At 42.8% G+C, this 22,512-nt stretch overlaps 1 protein-coding gene and 1 pseudogene across 2 annotated transcripts; one reads left to right on the forward strand and one right to left on the reverse strand.

Moving 5' to 3' along the window:
* Positions 1 to 13,064: 13,064 nt before the first annotated feature.
* Positions 13,065 to 15,781, forward strand: LOC311032159 (annotated as a pseudogene). The gene is made up of 3 exons: positions 13,065 to 13,133; positions 15,070 to 15,229; positions 15,330 to 15,781. The product of its transcript is annotated as an uncharacterized misc_RNA (transcript).
* A 75-nt stretch (positions 15,782 to 15,856) lies between these two features.
* On the reverse strand, positions 15,857 to 22,083 carry LOC311032139 (uncharacterized protein). The gene is made up of 5 exons (XM_084038782.1): positions 21,148 to 22,083; positions 17,567 to 17,623; positions 17,113 to 17,409; positions 16,774 to 17,012; positions 15,857 to 16,658 (listed from the first exon to the last, which is right to left on the reverse strand). The coding sequence occupies exons 1-5, from the start codon at positions 21,236 to 21,238 to the stop codon at positions 16,251 to 16,253; spliced, it is 1,092 nt and encodes a 363-aa protein (XP_083894908.1). The 5' UTR covers positions 21,239 to 22,083; the 3' UTR covers positions 15,857 to 16,250.
* Between the last annotated feature and the right edge of the window lie 429 nt (positions 22,084 to 22,512).

A 22,512-nucleotide genomic window follows, 5' to 3' on the forward strand; every position in this document is an offset into this window, starting at 1 on the left:
GTACAAACAGGGTTCAGACCCGCTTTTGGAAGCTGGTGCAGATCTTTTCAGAAGAAAACAGACATTTTGTCAGAGAAGGAGCCACTGCAGAAAGGCTGTACGTAGAAATGATGAAATCCTTCACAGAGGCAGGCGTCCCACTTCAAAACATTGTGGGGTTTGGGTCGGATGGCTGTAATACCATGATGGGACGACACAACTCTGTCTCCAGTCGTCTAAGTGCGAAGATTTAGCCAGAGACGTTTATGGATATTTTAAAAACAGTGCTAAACGTGTGGCTGAACTTCGTGAATTTCAGGATTTTTGCCATGTTGAACCCCACAAAATACTGAAGCCTTCCCAGACACGATGGCTGTCACTGACTGAAGTTGTCAAAAGGATATCCGCCCAGTGGGAAGCCCTCCGCCTTTTTTTCACTGACCAGTGGATTGATGCCAGATTGAATGCTGCTGAGAATATTTATCATGCACTCAACAATGACTCTCTCCGGCTGTATTACTACTTTCTGGAGTGGGCTCTGCCCAAATTCACAGACCTCAATCAATATTTCCAGAGTGAAGGTGTGGTTATTACATCACTGAGGAGCAAGATGTGTGAGACCTACAAAGATCTCCTACTGACCTTCATGCAACAAGACTACGTCTTACACACAGCCCTGAGTCAGATCAATTTCAATGATGACTCAAAGTTGTTACCACTCAACACGATGTACCTGGGTATAAAAGTGATGCAGAACGTCCAGCAGTCAAAATACACACCAGCCACCCTGACAGATTTCTACATGCGCTGTCAAAAATTTCTCCGGGTTGCCTGCGGAGAAATTAAGAAGCGGTTTGACTTTGATGATCCCCTCTTGGTCAACATTGCATGCCTGTCTCCTGCCACAGCGACTGATGCAAGAGCACGAGCTGAGTATCCCTCTCTGTTTCCACTCTTGAGAGTATTGCCACGTCTGATTGACTCAACAGATGCTGACCTTCTCCAAGCCATCGATGACCAGTGGAGGAGATTGCCTCTTGTGACCCTTAATGAAGACACAAAAACAATGACTGTGGATGAATTCTGGCACCATCTCTCCACTTTGGAGGACCTTGGGGCAAGAAGGGTGTTCAGGGAACTGGGACAGTTTGCCCTTGATGCACTAGTGGTTCCTCATTCGAATGCATCCTGTGAACGTGTGTTTTCCAAGGTAAACCTGATCAAAACCAAACCACGAAACCGACTTATCACAGGCACCCTTAATGGGCTCATGCACACATCAGAGTGTGTGAAGATGGCAGGTGGATGTGCCAATTTTAAGCCAACAACCACAATGCTGCGGTCCATGACAACAGCAAATCTGTACAGGAAAAAGACTGCCCCCACCCAGCAGGATGCAGCAGACTCAGACAGTGACTCAGAGCTGGAGATTGAACCTTAAGGTAAGCATAATTAATTATTTAATTAGCCTAGCTGATGGCCTAAACTGTTTCATGCACATTATGAACAGGGTTCTAGTCATCTATCATGTAATGTTATATGTAATTCATCTAAACAATAGTCTCCTCTCCGCTCTTCTTCATTTTATTCAGAAAACTGCCAGCGGTGGAGACGTGACATGACTGACGCAGACAGCTTATGAAGACTGAGGCGATTACGGCTACACGCCACTTAGTTTTTTGTTAACATTAGATGTTGGGGTTAACTCAAAACATGTACCCCTTGGCCTGTTGTTCTTCATTTATTTATTATTTGTTATTAATTCGTTATTCCGGTTACCGGGTAATTTTACAGGTTATTATATAGCCAGGTTATATATATGCACTTTATTTTAAGTTATAACCTGGTAGCAGGCACTTTTAAATTTGCATAAGTGTTGTTATTGTTTATTTTATTAGTTGTTGTCATTTTTGAGGACAGAGACATGTTGTTGCTCTGAAAATAAAATGTTAATATGTGAAGCCAGATCTTTATTTTCTTGTCAGTTATCATGAATACTGTTTCTCTTTGTCAAAAAAGTAAACCTGGTGCTATGTCTATTTCCTAACAGTAGGTGGCCTCCAGGCCTCATGATTCGGCTCATTAGTTCCCACCCTTCATTGTTTATGGGGGACACATTAGCCAAACGCAACTGTGGGGCTGCTGATGAATCCATTCCGTACTGACGCCACAAAGCTGTGAGTGCCTGTTAGACGCTATTCAACACTAGAGTGACTATAGCGCATCAATAGACTTGTTATTTTGGTTATGACGGGTGTACGATAATTTCCCTCAAAATACGATAATTTTATGTCTCTGGTACGATAATCCTACATTTCTCACCTGGCAACACTGCTTGGGAGCAAATAAAAAATAAATATAAAAACATCATTCAAAGTGGGAGGTAGGCATGTGCAAGGCTTCAGTGCTTCAGTCTCTGTTGTAGGAGGATATCTGTTGTCTATACAAAAGCATGATGAAATGACTGATATTGCTTGCAGCCAACAGGAAAACAAATCAAGGGAAAAAGACAGGAAGGGGCCCACCTACACAGGACTACACTCCTGGGGCCTCATGTATCAATGTTGCGTACGCACAAAAAAGTGGCGTACGTAATTTTCCACGCCAACGTTCAGATGTATCAAAAGTGAAATGAGCGTGGAAATGTGCGGTGTCCCACGCCAGCTTCATGGCTGGCGTACGCACGTTTCTACAGCTATTGTTCCTTTGGCGACACTCTGAGGTGATGCTGGGAAACTGTTAATTATGTGAAAACAATTAGTCCTCAGAGTAATGTGCACACCAGAGACACATTAATGGACAATTAACACACACGTGTTTGCAATCATATGGATGGATATAAAAGCATGCGCAAAGTGATGAAAAAATGGCATTAACAATGGCAGCCTTGGCCTTGTTAGAAGACATCGCAAACGGTAACATCAGACGTGAGAGGGTGTTTAGAGAACGGTAGGATATGTTAGCAAATGACGACAACTGGCTCATGAGTCGTTTTAGGTTGCCGAGGCAAGTGTTACTGGAGCTGTGCGTAGAGCTGCGGCCGGCCCTAGAAAGAAACACAGCCAGGAGCCAGGGGTTGTCCGTGCCCACACAGGTGCTGACCACTCTGGGGTTTCTGGCAACAGGAGCCTTCCAGAGGGAACTGGCCGACCGGTCAGGAGTGTGCCAGTCCACTCTGAGCCGAGCCATGCCAGCTGTGTGGGACGGGATCATAAGAATGTCATCCAGGTACATCAAATTCCCATACAATGCTGTTGAACAGGCCAACATTAAAGCGCAATTTGCAGCAAGAGCCGGTTTCCCTAATGTAATCGGAGCTATTGACTGCACACATGTTGCTATAAAAGCGCCATCACAGGATGAATTTGTTTTTGTCAACAGGAAACATTTTCATTCAATAAATGTTCAAATAATATGTGATGCGCAAATGCAGCTCACCAACATCGTGGCAAGGTGGCCTGGTTCAACGCATGACTCGTTCATTCTTACTAATAGCATGGTTGGTAACAGGCTGGAGGCTGGCACGGTGCGTGATGGGTGGCTTCTCGGTGAGTAAATGTATCCGTTTAATTGCGCCCCGAATGTAAACCAGCACAATGCCCATTTGGGCACGTGCATTCAAATATGTGCATTTGTTTTTCCCTGGTGAAAATAGAGCGGCAGAGCTATCTAACAAGCCCTTTATTGTCTCCTTGTGTTCAGTATTTGTGTCGATAAACGCGTGCGTAAAGTTGGAAATGTCACACTGCAGTAGCCACGGTGCACTTCTGCAGTCATTAATATAAGTGTGATCAGTCTTGTCAATCCTTGTAATGAAGTTGTTTTGTCCTTCTGTTTGTTTCCCACTAACGGTAGCATATATATATTTTACAAAAAGTAATAGTGATTCGTGCGCTGCTCCGACCCCACAGCGTTCACTGCCTCACACACACGCTCCCACTCACATTTCTTTTTTTTTGTGTTTATGCCTGATGAGAGGCTACCAAATAATACTGGTCTTCGAGTCTCGACTTCGTTTAAGAGCGTTTCGAGCTCAGACTCGGTGAAGTTGCGCTTCTTCCCTTTACTCATTTTGTAGATCTGATGGTGCAGAGAGGGGAATCCCCGGCGCAGGCCCTATTTAAATTAATTTGCATATTTAAATGGGGGCGTGGACAGGGAGGAGTTTAGCACTTCTACATGTGCGGTCAATTCCACGTGGATTGGGATGTACAAAGGAAAAGTGCTTGGATCCATGCGTACGCACACTTTGATACATCTGATTTTTTTTGTGCGTACGACAGTTTCTGGATTCTAGCGTACGCCATGTTTCAGTAGGAAATCCACGCAATTCTTAGTACATGAGGCCCCTGCTGAGGAGCTGGTCGTCGCCAATAATGAGGGTTGACCCTGAATAGAAGGGGTGGAAGGGGGTGTGTCATCAGACCCTGGTGGTGGCGGCTCCCAACGGACCCCATTTGTACAGGGTAGGCTTATGTATCAATGTCAACTACATGGTTGCAAATGAAACACAATATATACAATATAGTGGTTGTGGGAGTAAGTAACATGTATTTATTTTCTCTACAGTTGATGGGGAGACACTGGTGTTGCTGCCACCACCCACTTTCACACTGTCCCATACAGAGGAAACAGTGAAAGCAACCTGTCACACTGGCATCATGTCGTCTCTGGTTGCTGACCATGGTCATATAAACCATTTACATGTTATTCTCTCAGGTGGAGGCTCCAGATGACGAGACTGTGTCCGTTTATTCCAAGAGCGCTTTGCTGGTACACTTTAGTTTTATGTTACCAATTCTATGCAGTTTTTAATTTGCCAATCTTGACACAGATGTGAGGGTGTGGACATGTGGCAGTAATTGATTTATCTTTATTAACTTGCTAATGGTGGTGGTCTACACATGGGAATGCTACTTGCTTGAAGTGCTGCTTTTATCCTATAATGAATCAATTGCTCCCAGTGCTATGATCATTTTGTAGGAAGAGGGAGATCTTCGTCCTCCAGAGCCTGTGGCCTCCACCTCTAGGCCAAGAGGATCACAAGTGGTAATTAATTAATCTTAATTCAAACAGGTGAGTCAATGTGACATTTGAACCTTTTTTCAAGTGAGCCATGCAAAGGAACAATGCTTAAATGTCAAAGCACTTGTATTAGATGTTATTTCTTTCAGGTTTGAGCAGAACATTTAAGATCCCTCTACAAGAGGACATTGGAACTCGACCTGCAATGCAAGAACTTGAACACAAAACAATTCCAATTAAAAAAGCAAAACTGCAGGTGGAGAAACTGCAGTACGACTCTCAAATACACTAAAGAGACTTGAAGTTATGAGGTGTGTTAATCAGTATAATCTTTGTGTCAGCAGATGGATGAGTGTTGAACCGATGAGTGGAAAGTGTTGTATAAAGTACAAGTGGCCAGGTGCTCCCAGTTGCCTTAATGGACTCCGCCTACCAGGGACCTGCAAGGACACCGACAACAGACCAGAGGAAACACCCACAGCAGGCCCTGCTGAAGCAGGAGGGCCGTCACACCCTGCTGAAGTCTGTGGCACAATGCAAACTCCCTGAAGATCCGGGAGTCACGGACTGACTTTGCCACAACATTGGTGACCATGCACTGATGGTCACAAGTAATCTGCAAAAGCATTTGGGGTTAAAAATACTTCCACAAGATAAAAGCATTAAAGTCACTGAAGCATCAATGTGCATTTGAAAGGACTGCAAAACCTTGATGTCAATGCACTACTGTAAAAGTAAGAGTATCTTTTCTTTACTTAGATTAATAGTGTCATCTATTTATTCCTAAAGGAAAAGTTTAATGTTACAACAGCTATCACAAAAATGACAGAAGACATGTAGCTGTGTGTGTGTGTGAATTATCAAAAATCTATGGTAATATCGCATACTAAATGAAAAGTAGAACAACAAAAAATAAAAATCCACACTTAAGGCAAGATATTGCTATGCAAATTAAATGTAATATGTGCATTGTGCAAGACTTACCTGAATGTTGAGGCTGTGGAATGACTTCCGATTTACATAATCAGTCTCATTCTCCCCCAGGCTGGCAGAGATAGGGATGTGAGTGAAATCTATACCATCGAAGTACAAGTACACATACCTGCTATGTCGTAAAAGCCCTCTTTGATTGCATGCATGGGCACGTTGCCAGGGAAACCCTACAAACACATCCAGCACCTCCGTCAGAGCATGTGCCACCTTGTGGATTGAGCTGCACACCGTGTTCTTGCTGATGTTCTCTACGTCAAAAACAGCATACATAAATGTGCCGGTAGTGAAGTAACGGAGCCAATGCACACAGTCTGTGGCACTGTGAGCGCGCAACTCCGATGTGTCGCCCCGGCAACATACGGCTCCAGGACCTGACACATATACATAATACCCTCAGATGAGAATCTGTATCTCTCAAATAAATACTCGTCAGGGAAACAAAGGGTTTTACTTGAGCTCTGCTTCGAGACCTGAATCCTCGATCCGTGTACCAAGCTCCACAGGATCTTCCACAAATGCTGATGCCACCTTCAAGAGAGCTGATTGATCAGTAGGCAGTGTTTTTCTACACGTTGATCTCTTATCAGGAACATAACCTGCTCCTGAGCAGGTTATGTGATGTTATGTGACGTAGAAGTGAACCAGCGTCGTAGGACAGAAAGCCCAGGGTTAACCCTAAGCCCAAATCCTGCTTCCTGGTACAGGCCTCAGGAAGCGGTCGGGTGCTCACGTAGGCTGACCTTCGGCACTAGCAAGACACCATCAGCACAATAAACAACATTGCAGATGAGCTACGGCAAACAGGAGAAGTAATGCAAGAACCTGCCCAAAAAAATGTCCCATAAAAGATTCAGTTAAAAAACGAACATTGATAGTCTAACAAACGCTGCATGACATCCTCACGGATTCTTGCCCCCTGGCTTAATGGCTGTATTTATATTTGTGTTTATGATATATGCACAGTAATTAAGGGGAATATTTCATATTCCCACTGTGTTCTGCAGTGATCCTGTATAAATGCAGTCAGGCTGCGGTGACATAGTGCTGATTAAATATTTAGAAATAAATATTACAAGTTGGATTTTAAAATAAGGCGTTTATGAAACAATTATCACTCAGTTCAAGCGCAAAAAAACACTGCTGGAGTTCATCTTCATGATAGAGGGATCTAACCTATGATATGGAATTAAATTAAATGTGTGCGAGTCATCATAACTACAATAGTTCTTCTCACATTTACTTTCTACAATCTGACTTCAGTTCACCACAGATTCCCCTCCAGTCTCCAGAATGTGCAGACGCATGCCTCAGAGTTTGCTGACAGCTATGCACACTTTCCGTCAAGTTTGCTTTAGACCACAACATTTGCGTGGAAAGTGGCATACCAACGTTTCCAGCCCCATTTTGTGCGTATGCTAGCTATGTATGGATGTATGTATGGATGTATGTATGGATGTATGTATGGATGGATGGATGGATGGATGGATGGATGGATGGATACTTTATTGATCCCGAAAGAAATTCAAGCATCCAGTAGCAGTAACATACATTGAACATACATTAAACTTACATTGGCGTTAACACAGTAAGTACAATTAAATTAGGCTGTAAACAGATGAATGAATGAATGAGTGAAAGTCACAGCATGTAGCAGAGGTAGTCAGACATGGCAATGACAGTGAGTCCAGGAGGTAGTGCAAAAGGATTTGTGCATTGTCTATTGTGCCTCCTGCCATCACTGAGAGCTGTTGTATAGTCTGATGGCCAGGGGGACGAAAGAGTTCTTCAGTCTGTTGGTGGAGCAGGATTGGGACAGCAGTCTACCACTGAACACACTTCTCTGCCTGATGAAGGTGTTGTGCAGAGGGTGGTGGGCGTTGTCCAGTATGGACAGCAGTTTGTCCAGGGTCCTTCTCTCTGCCACTGTCACCAGAGAGTCCAGCTCTGTGCCCACCACTGAGCCAGCTCTCCTCACCAGTCTGTCCAGTCGGGCAGCGTCCCTCTTCTTGCTGCTTCCTAGTGATGTCCAAATGAAGCTTCGTGAAGCATTTTCTTTATTTTCTGAGCCCAATAGATGGCGCTCTCTGTTCAAAAAAGGGTTGAAGGCCGATATATTTCCATTGCTTTCAACCCTTTTTTGAACAGAGAGCGCCATCTATTGGGTTCAGAAAATAAAGTAAATCTTGTGGGAGGTCCAGGGTGCCATCTCGGAGGCCCTCTCCAAAAGCGGAGTTGTGGAGAGACCCACCATCGCTGGTTCTCCCATATCCTCCGACGTCAACGACCCGGAAACTATATTGTACATCTACAACTGCCAAGCGGACAATAGAAAATGTCCCCTAGTTGGAGAAGAGTGAGCCAGAGATGGAGGGGGCCTTGATGACGACATGTTTGCCATCTATGGAGCCAACGCAGTTGGGGAAGATCCAGCGATGATGGCACTCCTCCGCTATGGCCCTCCAGTCCTCCAGGGTTGGAGCAGGCATCACCTCAGTGACCATCGACTCCCAGAAAGCTACTGCCACATCCTGGACGATCCTGGCTACTGTGCAGAGTTGAAGGCTATCGTACGGAACAAGTCGCCAGTAGCAAGATATCTGTAAATACATGTAGGAAGAAGACATTAGTATTGTTAGCACTGTGGCATACACAGTATTACTGCAATTCAAACAAACATAATTGCTAAAAACTACAGGAAGGCTCATGGGGTCGAGTATCAAATGGAGAGCTTTCAGTTGACATTATTTGTCCTAACTAATGTTGAAATAGGAATATTACATGTAGTCATGTTGCCTGCAGGCTACTGCCAGGAATTTAACAACAAAAGTAATAATATTATGCCTATAACTCTATACATGTTGATAGTGTAATTTCCTCGCTCCTTTTATCATATAGGAAAGCAGAAACGGTAACGTTTTAGGTGTAGCTGTAGCTTATTATTTTTACAGTTTGCTCACAGCTAATATGGTGGTAGGATCGGCCATGGAGTCACGTAACGTAACCAGCCTGTTATTTACAGAAAAATGAATCACAGGAATGGAATTGATGCATTATAATTTCATATGACAACAATCAAGGCAGTTTACCATAGGCAAATGGCGAGGCGCTCAACTTGGAGACTGAGCACCTCGTCAAACTGGCCTCTGGTGAACCTGATGTACTGCTGGAACATCGGCTCATCCAGGCGAAGCTCCCGCACCAACCGATGGTACTCGCCGTGTTGTTTGTGGGTTTGGAGGATTGAGAGTGTTTGAAACCACTCTTAATTGCTTTTACAGTTTTTCTTAATTGTTTACACACAAATACTGGTACTTGAGACACAATGACCCCAACATGTAACTCATGCACCAACACCCTGAACTAGCTCTGCTAAACTGCAAGCACAATTCCTGCTTTACACTCAAATTGCACACTTTTTTCAAAACACTACACACAATTCTCTGCATTTGGCACCATTTTCATGAAGAAAATCTCTTGTTTTCACAAGGAACACACTGCCATTCAAAATTCTAAAGTTAATTTCCCTACTATGCACACTGACTCATCACATGGGCAAACACCTGCAACACAGTTTTACAATTTGCAATCAGAGCATTAGCATAAAAGTGCAACAGGTGAGCTCTTCTGTTTTGGAGCAATGGATGCCAACATTGGCAACAGAGGCAGAGCCAGAGGAGTGAGAGTACGAGGAGGAGCCTAGCATGGATTTGCCATGCTAGGCGATATTTCGCCCGCTGCATTGCCTGTGATGTGGATGAGGTGCTGTGGCCAGACCGAAACAGAAGAGAGGATGCGGGATAGTTGTTGTTTTATTTTTGTTTTTTTTGTAACTGTATACAGTAAATTCTTCTGGTTTTGTATGTAGACCACTGTATATGCAACTTTGTGTTGGGTGTGGTTGGGATGAACACTGTGTACATTACAGTATTCTTGTGGGAAAAATAAAATATATAAAAAAGATATTCTAAAATATTTTACAACACAGAAGAAGTGTTCATCGTGTTCTGATGAGTATGAGGCATGCGTTCAGAAAATGTGTGTAAACAATCGAGAAAACCTGTATTAGGAATTCTGTTCAGGGGTTGAGTCCTTTTGAAACATCAGTAAGAGAGTAAAGTGGTATTTTATATTGAATATGAAGAAACCACTTGTATTGTTAGTTGTGTCGAGCTATTTAACTTGCTCTTGTTTAGTTTGTTTAATACAAAAAATACAAGCCAACTATCTTAAAGTTGATAATAGCTGATCATCTAAAACATTTTCTGTTTGTGTATGTATGTCAGAGATGCTAATGCTTAGCTAAAAAGTTAAAAACTACGGTGGGTGAGTGCCCACCACAGTGGTGGACACTCATCAAAACAGAGTTAAATGGGAGACACTGAAGCCCTGTTAAAAAACTTAACACCAGATCTGGAGCAAAATATTCTTGACAGTTACAGAAGATAGCCTGATGGTTCACTTTCCATACCTGCTGTCTGTAAAAAGGATAATGGGTCAAGAATGTATAGCAAAAAGCAATACTGTTACAGATGAAACTGTTGCCTTTTGCCTGCATTATATGTTTAACTTCGTATTTCTGTAAGATTATGGTTCGCTCCTCGTACGTGAAATACGCCGCTCCGCTGCCGTAGACTGATCCATGTTTGTGATTGTTCAAATGCTGCAAACGCCGCCTCTTTCATGTGCACACGCTCATAGCTGGACAGGTAAACCCTGGGTTGAGTTAACGAGTTGATAACCAGCTTCGTGTGACCGCTTATCACCGATTGCCTTTGTTAGGGTTACTTAAGCTGGATCTCTGAAAGATACCATGGGTATGTTGAACTTGCTTCGTAGTACAGGCCCCTGCATTGTCATCATTAAAGTAGACGTCCTTTTGTTTGCTCTACTGCACTAATAATGGTTTCCAGTCCAGTTAAAGGACACATTCAAACAAATTACAAAAAAAATCTCACTCACAGCCAGTATTATGCAGGTAGTTTTGGTGGTTTTATGAGTAGAGGAATTTTCATGATCTGTGTTTTGTAATTTTGTCCCATGTGTGGTTTCCTGTCCTGTACTTCCTTATCCTTGTTGTTTCTGCTGTCTTGACTCTCCCACCCTCTCGTGTTGATTACCCTACCTGCCCTAATGTGTTTCACCTGTCCCTCGTCAGCTCCCTGCCTCCCTGTGTATTTAGGCTGTGTCCCAATTAAGGGGCTGCAGCCTTCGGAGGACCCAGCCTTAGCAGTCTATGGAGGCAACAGATTCGGAGACTCCTCCGAAGGCTGGGCCAACTGTCGGTAAATGGGACGGTTTCACGACATCATCGCTTCTGCCGGCCAAGCCCGGGAAAAACACCGGTCACCACAAAAATACAACTGACAGTCGACACAGACATTACAACTGACAGATGACAATGATGGAGCCAGATGTTTTATTTTTGTTCTTTTTAATATATTTTTGTTGGAGGAAGAGGAGAGGCGGCGACAGCGACACCGGCGGCTTGTTTATCTCTGGCTGGCAGAGAGCCGTGGGGAGGTAATAGGGTTGGGTGGTATGACGGTATTATACCGTGTGACGGCTCATTTCAGGCTTTCAAAACCCCAAGTGGAGGTGAGTAGGCCATGTGATTGATGTGAAAGTGGTCCTAGCAATGCAGTGTTTTTTCTCAGCATTTGGTTAACTTTCCAATGTATTTTATTTATTTTTTTACAGGGTCTTCTGTAGGGATGAGCGAGTACAGCATTATCTGTATCTGTATCTGTATCTGTTAACCATATGAATTATCTGTATCTGTATCTGTACTCGGAGTGGGCGGGGCCTAACCCGGAAGTGGGCGGGATTTAACCCGGAAGTGGGTCTGGTTGTCTTGAAATGAGCGAGGTTTTAACTGGTATGTTATTTTAAGCATGCAATTGATATGGGCTGATCAGAAATAGTTATTTATTGCTGATTAGAAAACTATTTACAGGACAGCATCAGCATTGAGCTTCAGATCAATGGTTTTGATCACGATAGCAAACGAACTATTTACAGAACAAGTTTTGCAACAATGAATACAACACATGCGGTTGCAATTATCAAGTAAAATGTAATGAACAAGAGTTTTCATACTCAACAATAACTTTTTTCTTTTAACTTTAATTTTTTTTATGATCAGTGTGATCTTTTTTTTTATATATATATTTTTTTGGTTGTTTTTTTTTTCCCCACACCAGGTGTGTGTGTGTGTGTGTGTGTGTGTGAGTGAATAAGAGAGTGACAGAGACATAGAGGGAGAGAGACAGTGAGAGAGAGAGAGAGAGAGGGGGGGGGGGGGGGGGGGATTCTGTGTTCTACGGCTCAAACAGTCCGACGCTGTTTTTCAGATCTGCATTGACTTTGATGAAGACCAGTTGTTCCACATGGCTAGGGTCTAAGTTTGCACGCTGTGGACTGACCACATTACCAGCTGTGCTAAAAACACGCTCAGACTGGACGCTTGTAGGTGGACAACTGAGATGCTGCGTGTAAGATTGGGCCAGCACTGAAGCTTGCCTGACCAGTATTTCACTGGGTCATCGGTGAGGCTGATGTCCCCATCTGCCAGGTAGGCCTCCACATCACCTGATGGTAAATGTGTCCTCATTGGAATGGCCGATTTCTTTTTCTGCAGGAAAGACAAGACTGAAGTGCTGCTGGTAGCAGGTGTCTCTTCTGTGTTTCTTGCAGGTGGAGCCACAGGGTCACAGAGCTCCATCCTGAGGAGTAATGTCCTCTTCAGTGCCTCCACATCAACAGTGTTTGGAAAACAGCTGGCCTTATATCTGGGGTCAAGGAGAGTGGCAAGCAGAAATGTGGAGTTTGAAAAAATGGGTTCAAAACGCCATTCTAGTTCTCTGCTCAGATTGGCTGCCAGTTTCCTTGCTGCTGTACCTAACATTTCCCTGGACTCAGCTGCAACATCTTGGCCCAGCCCCACTGTCGCATCCTGATCATCATCACCAGCCATGAACTGATCAGATTCATCCTCAGATTCCTCACCAGCTGCAAGACCTCCCACATGCAGTGATCTGATGATGGAGCACAGGCCATGCAGGAGGGGGATGACCTCAGAGAGGGAGGCGCTGTGTTTTGAGATCGCCCGTGTGACCTCCTCAAAAGGACTAAGAACAGTGAGCATGTCTGATGCTAACCTCCACTCATTTGGATAGATGATTGTTGGAGCTCTACCCATGTTAGACTCTTGAGTCATAATCTGCACAGCCCTGCGCTGCTCCACCAGCCGCTGGAGCATGTAGAACGTATAGTTCCACCTTGTTTTTATATCTGTTATGAGCGTGTGCTGGGGGAGGTTCAACTGTGTTTGCAGCTCATGTAGTCTGTTGCTGGCTTTGCTTGAACGATGAACATGGCCAGATATGCTCCTGGCTTTGGAGAGAAGAGATGTCACAACCCTGGCCTTCTCCAGTGCTTTGATCACCACCAAGTGAAGTGTATGGGACACGCAACGGATGTGCCCATATTCAGTCAAAGCTTTCACCATGTTGGCTGCATTATCTGAAACAACAAACCGTATTGTGACTGACTGACCAACAGACTCTTCCCACTCTCTCATCTTTTCCTTAAGGCAGCACAGAATGTTGTTTGATGTGTGCTCAATGTCCAGCACACCGACATTTAGCAGCCCTGCTTTCCTCTGTACTGAAGCTTCCCCTACACGTTCACACCAGTGCCCAGTAAGACAGAGATATGCATGTGCGTTGTGATTGCTGGTCCAGAGATCTGTAGTGAGGTTGATGACACCTCCTTCAGCTGCCTTAAGTGACTGGACCAGCTCCCCTCTCATTGCCTCATACAGCTCAGGCACTACAGTTCGACTGAAATAGTGCCTCGATGGGATCTTATACCTGGGCTCTAGAAAGCCAACAAGTGTCTTGAAGCCTCTCCTCTCCACCACAGAGAAAGGTTCAAGATCAGTGCAGATCATTTTACCAATCATGTCTGTAATTTGTTTTGACCGGGGATGGTTTGCTGAGAATGGCTGCTTTGCTGCAAATGCAGTGAGTATTGGTGAAGAGGAAGATGAATGTGAGCCCGTAGCAGCACCCAGCTGAACACCAGTGACCCGAGAAGGAAGAGGAGAGGAGGAGGAGGTGGCTGATACAGTGGGCTTTCTCACGTGATGGACATATAGCAGATGGTTATGTAGAGATGTTGTGTTGTAATGTTTTGCATCTCTACCTCTGCTTAGCTTGGACTTGCAAAGCTTACAGATGGCTTTGGAGGGATCATTTTCAGAAACAGTGAAAGAGTCCCATACTGTAGAAGTCCTCTTGGTCTTTGGTGGAGGAGGACCTCCATCACCAGATGCAATGTTGGTCTCAGTGGGGGAAAGGTGGGTGCTACTGCCACTGTTTTCATTGTCACTGATTCGACCCTCACTGTCCTGCAAGGTTAAGAAAACTCTGACTGGTGGTTCAGTGTCAGCTGAAGTATTCTCTGTGTCACTCATTATTCTGTATCACTGATCATGAGAGAGGGAGGGGGTGGGGGTGGGGGGGGCGTGTGTGTAGCTTAATATTATTATTTATACCACTACTAGCTTTATTTTATTTTTTATCCAATACAGCAAGAAAGTGTCAGACATCAGTGCGTGGAGTCAAAAAACAGTTAGAGCCAGTTGACGGTTTAAAAAAAAACAAAAAAAAAACTCAGACGACCGGCAGAGACGCAACGCGAGTCGGCACCACGCAACGCGAGTCGGCACCACGTCTGAAAAGTCACGTCTGAACGAAGTACCAGAACTCTACTAGTTCATAAGTAAGTACCAACCTAAGTAATAAACCTGAAGCTGAAGAAAGAAACCCTAACGACCCGCGAACCTGAGTGACTGAGGGAGAGACAGAGAGCTGTTCTGTGTGTGAGTGATCAGAGCGGACACATCTGCGAGTGTGTAGGGGAGGGGCTGTAGCATATCACAGGACGCAGACACAGTCAGCTAGCCAATGAGGATTTTTATTTAATCCGAGCACAGATATTGACTCGTATTACTCGTATAATACTCGTACTCGGCAAAAGTGCCTTATCCGTACCGGATACTCGTTTCAGCCGAGTATCCGGCTCAACTCTAGTCTTCTGAATACACTTGGGCCAGTGTATCAGAACCCATTGAATACAAAAGTTCCTTTGGAGAAGTGTGTCCTGGCCTGCTTATGGACTCTGGCCAATCAAGAGTCCTATAGGGGGGTTGCCGACCGGTTTGGGATAGGCAGGTCTACACTGACCACCCACCTCCATGACTTTTGTAGCCTGGTGAATGTGTACCTGGCTCACCACATCACTTTCTTATATCCATGCTGGCCTTCCAGGGAGTTGGCATGACGCATGAGCCTTCCGACAGACAGCAGTTGCCACCATCTTGGCTGAAAACCCCCAAACCCTGCTCCCTCCTGCCACTCACATCATTGCGGACTCTGCCTACCCTCTACTGCTGCAGTTGGTAAAGCCGTACAGGGACAATGGTCATCTCACTGCCCGGCAGAAGAGGTTCAACAGAAAGCTCCATTCTGCTAGAGTGACCATTGAGCATGCCTTTGGCCTTTTAAAAGGCAAATTTAGACGTCTCCGATATCTGCACATGGGAAGCGTGCAGAGAGCCAGTGCAGCAGTCATGACGTGTTGTATTCTGCACAACATCTGCCTTCATACAGATGACGAGGTCGACCCTGCAGATGTGTTGGAGAACGAGGTCGTAGCTCATGAAGAACAGGAGCTCCCTCAAGCAGCACAGTACTGGGATGCTATTTGCAATAGCCTTTAAACCCACCCCCTCCATCTACCCCACCCACCCCAACTTTTTATTTTCTTTACAGTACTCATTTTACTTTTCACTTCATTTTGTGAGCTGGTGGCACATCCCACAGGGTGATACAGCAATTGCCATGAATAGGAAATAAGGCCAGAGTGGAAAGGCTGTGCCTTTTTGAAAACTAAACTTTTTTTCCTTTTCAAAATGGAAAGAGACCAGTGTTCAAGTTCCTTTTTACCAGGCCTCCTTTGCAATCACTCTTGGTTTTTAATGGTAGTGCTTCAATCATCAAGACTCCTGCTTTGCCTCCACGTGGCAGCTCATGGATACTGGTTAACGACAAGCCAGGCTAAATTAGCAGGGGATCTCGGAGTAGTGGTCCCCAGAGGTGTCGTTCCCATTTTAGAATGACTAACCAACCACTATGTGTGCAAACACAAATTTCACAAAATACAAAGAATCAAGGATGGAGGGAAAACATTTATTCACTTTTTTGTAGAAGGGTGATAATTTCCTGCTGTCCCTCAGCCAACTCCCTGAGGGTCGCAGACATTTCTGATAGAGCACCTAAAAGCTTCTTTTGAAAGGCCCCCTTCTTACGCTCCTTTATTCTTCTCCACCTCTCTAGATCCGGGCGCACCAGGGTCTCCAGTGCAGCCGTCCGTCGCTCAGCATGGGCCTCATAGTTCTCGTAAAAGCTGCCAGCCTGACTAACTGGTCTTCTGGTGGCCGGGCCTCTTGAAGGTGGGGGAGAGGAGGTCCCTTTGGCAGATTTAACAGAGGATTTGGCTGATTTAGGGCTTGCAGGTACGGCAAACAGTGCCGTTTGCACAATCGTGCCCGCCGGAGCACTGCCAGTCCCACTGCTGCCAAAGATTTCATCCATTTGCTGGATAACGCACAAAAACAAGATTATTAGTTTCCCCAAAATAGGCTGGGGGGGGGGGGGTTATAATGTTGGAGTCGGTATGAATGTATGAACAGGTGAACATCATTGTACTTACTGAATAGTACTCCCAGGTCACCCTCTCTTCACCACTTGACTTGCTTTTGTCCTTTGCCTTCTTGTAAGTCTGCATCATGTTGCCCAGTTTTTTCCGGACCTGCTCCGCACTCATGCAGTACCCCATCCTCTCAAGATCCTTTGACACTTTGTTATTAAAAATGTTTTTTTTACTTGTGTATAAACTGTAATGTTTTTTTAAGAGTGAAAGGAACAGCAGCGTCACCCGATGTCTGATCTCTGTGAGGATAAATTGAACAGATCATTACACAATGCAAATGCAACTTGTACAGATAGTGTAATGTTGAATTGACTTCTTTAATTGTGTTTTCATAGATACCTGGTTGAGACTCATCGTACTGCATGGTGCTGCCACCTGGGGCGTCATCAAGTGGATTTGGGGTTGGAGTTTGCCTTGCTGTTGGTGGTGGTGGTTGTCGAGTGGTGCCTGTCAGTGCCGTGCTGGTTTGTGCTGGTGGTGGTGGTGGTGCAATGGTGCCTGCATGTGCCATGGTTTGTGGTGGTGGTGTTGGTGGTGCAATGGTGCCTGCATGTGCCATGGTTTGTGGTGGTGGTGCAATGGTGCCTGAAGGGGCTTGTGGTGGTGGTTGTTGAGGGGTAACTTTGGGCGCTACAGCTGGACCGACAAGAACCACAGGCACCATGGTGTTAAGAGTTAAGGGGGTAAACCATGAGGAAAAAGTCATTAGTTCAGGCCAAGCCCTACAACATGATATGAGTAATAATGGTATGCAATTTTCTAATAAAATGGTGACTAAAGCAAATTCAATTACCTTGTGTTGTCATGTTTTGCCTCACATATTTGACTGTTTCTGCCAAGTACACTGGATCTATAAAATAATGCAAACAAGTCTTAGTTTAGTTAGTTTAGTTTTTATTTGTGCAAATAAACAAGATTAAAAAAAAAGGCAAAAAGATTTGCATAGACATACATAGATGCACGGGTGGGACAAAAGAAACCCCGAAGGGCTTATTAAGGATGTTCACCTGACATTGAAATACAATAAGGTAAAGAAAATAAAGTAAAATTAAAGAGATAAAACAACTACAAAGTCATTTTACAAAAATGAGAATACATTTGAGTAAAAGTAAAAAAGCAAAGTAAAGATGTAACTAACAAGCAAAAAGACAATACAGCATACATTCAGTTTATCACATTATCATAGGCTTTTAAAATTAGGTACATTTTAAGATATTTTTTGAAAGTAGCTAAAGATGAGTGTTTACGTAGAGTAGCTGGAAAACTGTTCCAAACGACTGGACCTCTGTCCCTAATAGAAAACTGTCCCAGATTTGTTCTGAAAAATTGCCGGTGAAGGAGATCTACAGATCTGGTCTGATGACTATGGATCTGTGACCTGGTTATAAAAAAACTGTTAAAAGAAGAGGGAAGTAAATTATTGAAAAACTGGAAAACAAAAGTGCCGATCTGAAGAGTATTCACATCATATATGCTTAACAACTCCAGATTCCGAAATAATGGAGCACTATGAGCGTCCCAACTGGAGTTGGTTACAGATCTAACAAATTTTTTCTGTAACAGAAAAATCGAATTTACACTGGTTTTGTATGTACTAGCCCATACTATATTACCATATGATATAAAGGGATAAATAAGGCAGTAATATAAATCCATACAAATTTAAATAACCCCAAATTTAAATAACCCCAATGTTTCTAGCAAATTTATTGGACACCTGTGATATGTGTTTTTTCCAATTGAGCTTATGGTCAATAAAAACCCCAAGGAACTTAACATTGGAAACATTAGCAAGTGCATTGTTTGCCATAAAAATTGGCTGGATAGGATCGGATAGAATAATATTTTTAGGCTTAAATATCATATAAGCACACTTCTCTACATTAAGGGATAATTTGTTGAATTTGAACCAGTTATCCAGCCGATCGAGTACGCTATTCATTCGATCTATCAACTTGTGTTCATCTTTATCGGTAATGAAAATATTTGTGTCATCGGCATACAAAATAAAAAGAGCTTCATCAGATATTAAATGCAAATCATTAATATAAATAAGGAATAAAAGAGGTCCAAGTATGGAACCTTGAGGAACTCCACACTGTAGATGATTGTAAGTCGAGTTAGCTCCATTCCATACTACATACTGTTTCCTGTTGAACAGATAACTTTTAAACCAATCAAGCTCAGTCCCAGAAACCCCATGAGCCTGAAGCTTAGTTAATAATATATTCAGATCAATGGTATCAAAAGCCTTGGATAAATCAATGAACACTCCAATTGTGAGTTCCTTGTTGTCCAAAGCTGTAGATATTCTGTTAACTAATTGGACCAGGGCCATAGAGGTAGAATGTTTGGCACGGAAACCAAACTGATAATCATACAATAAGTTATTGTCTTTAAGATGTGCAATTAATCTATTATATACAATTTTTTCGAGAATTTTGGAGAAGCAAGGTAATAAAGAAATTGGTCTATAATTTGAAAATAGTGATGGATCCCCATTTTTAAATATGGGAATAACCTTAGCCCATTTCAGTTGGTCTGGTACTACACCTGATTGAAGAGAACAGTTAAAAATATGACACAGTGGTTTTACAATGGTGGGGAGACACTGCTTCACTAATTTCATTTTGAGATCATCAAAACCAGCACTTGTTGACTTTAGACTTGATACAAAATCCCATATTTCTTTTTCATCCACAGTAGAAAAATGAAACATTGATTGACTGGAAGGAGGTCCTGTACTGTTAGAATAGAGTGGTGTTAGAGGGATTTTTGCAGCCAAAGCGGGACCAATATTGACAAAATAAGTATTGAATTCTTCAGCAATTTCAATGGGATCCTCAATACTAGAATCGTTATTATAAAATATGCTCTGAGAATTAATTTTTGATGAGGGTTTGTTAATAACTTCATTAATAATGGCCCATGTCTTCTTCATATCATTTTTTGATGTATTCAAAAAGAGGGATTTGTCAAATAGTCTTTGTATAGTTTGTGTTTTTTTTATATGCTTTTTTTTAGCTCTTTGGTCAGCCAAGATTTGTGGATTTTGAGCTTAATGGATTGTTTTTCCAATGGAAAGGATTGATTGAAAATGCCAAAGAATTCATTGTTAAAACTAGAGTATGCTTTAATCAAATCATAAGTTGACAAAGTTGAATTCCATTGATTACTAGATAAATTATTTTCAAATTTCTTCACATTCGACATCTTGAAGTTCCTTAACAACACTCTGGTAATATCTTGACCTATTTCATTGGAGTGATAAACTGTAAAAATAGGAAGATGGTCTGATATATCAGTTAATAATATACCAGATAATCCGTTTTTATTTGTATGGTTGGTAATGATGTTGTCAATTATAGATTTACTTGATGAAGTTATTCTAGTGGCTTGTGATATCAGGGGAAAGAAAGCATTAGCAAATAATGTGTTCAAAAATGTTTCTGAATTGGCGTGAAGTAAGTTTATGTTAAAATCCCCTAGTATGAAGCACGGCTTCTTTTCTCTCAATGGAATTCAAAAGCTTGTCCAGATTATCAACAAAGGAGTTAACATTTCCATTTGGTGGTCTGTAAACACAGCCAATGACAGTACGGCCAGAAAAACATGGTGCATTCACTACCTCTATGAAGATGGATTCAACATGAGAATTTGTATTGGCAATATCAATTGATAGATCTTCTCGCAGGATGTATTTGATAGAATTTTTCACATAGAGTGATACACCGCCCCCTGGTCTATCTTTTCTGTGGTGATAGAGATGATCATAGCCGTTCATGGAATAAAAAGACACTTTAGAATCATTTAACCAAGTTTCAGTTAAAACCCATTATCGATAAATGAAGAGGTAATAATGTAAGATAGTCAGTTAGAGACTCAAAGTGCTTTGGTAAGCTTCTCACATTCAAGTGAAATAGTGTGAAGGAATTAAAATCTTTTATATTTTTTCCTACACAGACTGATTTTAAAGAGTCTTCAGTAAAATAATTACATGAGTTTAATGTGTTCTCAGGGTCAATGTTGTCACTATCAGGGTCAGCATGTAAGTAGGGAGAAATGTCTAGGTTGTTGGTCATCATAATAAGAGAATCACTGTTAAAAAATGAGTTTGGAAGGAATTAACAGCATTTTAAGTTGGGCGAGGTGTTGTGACTCGAGGTGGGTGAACAATCAGCTGGTCGTAGCGCAGATAGGCCACCATTCCCCTGTCCCGTGCTTCTTTGAGCTGTGGCCACAGTTCGGAGCGTTTCTGTCGCACACGTTCGGTGAAGTCCTCGTTGACATAGATTTTAGAACCTTTGAGTTCGATATTGTTTCATCAAACAGAATCTCCACTTTTTCCAAACTCTCAAATGATTGTGTACTCACCGTTTTTTAGCTTCTCTGCAACAGCCTTAGACACACAAATTCTCATTGTGCCCTGTGCATCTCTTATGTCCATAATCTCAGCGTCCTCCATCTTACTCGCTTCATTTTGGGTGTCTCTCTCTATCTATATATATAGTCGTTCTTTGATTGATTGATTGATTGATTGGTGGACCTGCCCCATTACCAAGCCCCAGACTGGATTTACCTCTCACACAGAAGATACTCGTTAACCCTACACCTGGGTCACAGCAGCAGACTGTTCTATTGTCATTTTTTGGGTAATCTAGCTCACTATCTTATATATTAATCAATGAAATAATGTAATAAATGATTGCTGATAATATTTGTCACACATTATTTTGGAATTATTTTGGACAGTTTAACATTTATTGAAGTAAGATTGTGTAGAGTGATGATTGTTTAAGGTAGGCCTATATGAAGTCATGGCTCTGTTACAGTGTAGAAAATAAACATAGTTGTAATTTATCAAAAACTAATTCAGATATTGAGGCAAAAAAATAACACATGAACATAACCCTTAATTTCTTTTCAGATAGATAGTACTTGGTGCTCAACGATAGAACACAGCAGCAAACCAAACCAAAGACGATATGTACCTCACATCATATAAATAGGCTGACTCACAGCACAATGCACAGAACTTTAGATCAAGCCATGAGATCAAAGCGACCAAAATAAAAAAGGCAAATCATTAAATCATTTCACCACAAGGTGGCCGCCGAGTGCAGACCTGAACACACGTCATTGAACTTTTAACCAATGAGAACCATTCCGCTGTAGCGGAGGTGTGGACAAGCCGGTTGCAGCCACCGTTCACCGCGCTGCCAAGCGCCGCAAGAAGCGGCTCTTAAAAACTTGTTCTCGCGATGTTTTGGGTCACGTGATATGGTCGCGACCCTGTGACGTCTTTGCAGTCGGCTGCTAAGTCGGACACAAATTCTAGCCATCATGCATCGCTTTCAACCCACAATACATCACGTTAGGTAGCGCGCTGCAGGCGGCTACATCAAGTCGAACGAGCCTACTTTCATCTAGAAACTCCATTTAAACTTTAAAATGGAGATACGAGTGGTGGGCTCTGATTGGTGGACAGGAAGGAGCAGTCAGTGGGAAATGTAGTTTTTTTAGTCAAACGTCTTCTGCTCAGTCATACTTTCACCTAGAAACTCCATTTAAACTTTAAAATGGAGACACGAGTGGTGTGCTCTGATTGGTGGACAGGAATGTACTAAAAACTACATTTAGTAGTGGGAAATGTAGTTTTTTTAGTCAAACGCCTTCTGCTCGGGCAGACTTTCACCTAGAAACTCCATTTAAACTTTAAAATGGAGAGATGAGTGGTGT

The sequence above is a fragment of the Eutrigla gurnardus genome (genome assembly GCF_963514095.1).
Source record: "Eutrigla gurnardus genome assembly, chromosome: 21".
In the NCBI taxonomy this organism is placed as follows: Eukaryota; Metazoa; Chordata; class Actinopteri; order Perciformes; family Triglidae; genus Eutrigla; species Eutrigla gurnardus.

Excerpts from the sequence above, each read along its gene's own strand:
- LOC311032139 (XM_084038782.1), bottom strand. The coding sequence starts at position 21,238 with ATGGAGGACGCTGAGATTATGGACATAAGAGATGCACAGGGCACAATG. Across the intron at positions 17,624-21,147 it reads TGCAGAGAAGCTAAAAAACG|ATCCAGTGTACTTGGCAGAA; the intron begins GTGAGTACACAA and ends ATTATTTTATAG. Across the intron at positions 17,410-17,566 it reads GCAAAACATGACAACACAAG|CTGTAGCGCCCAAAGTTACC; the intron begins GTAATTGAATTT and ends TTGTCGGTCCAG.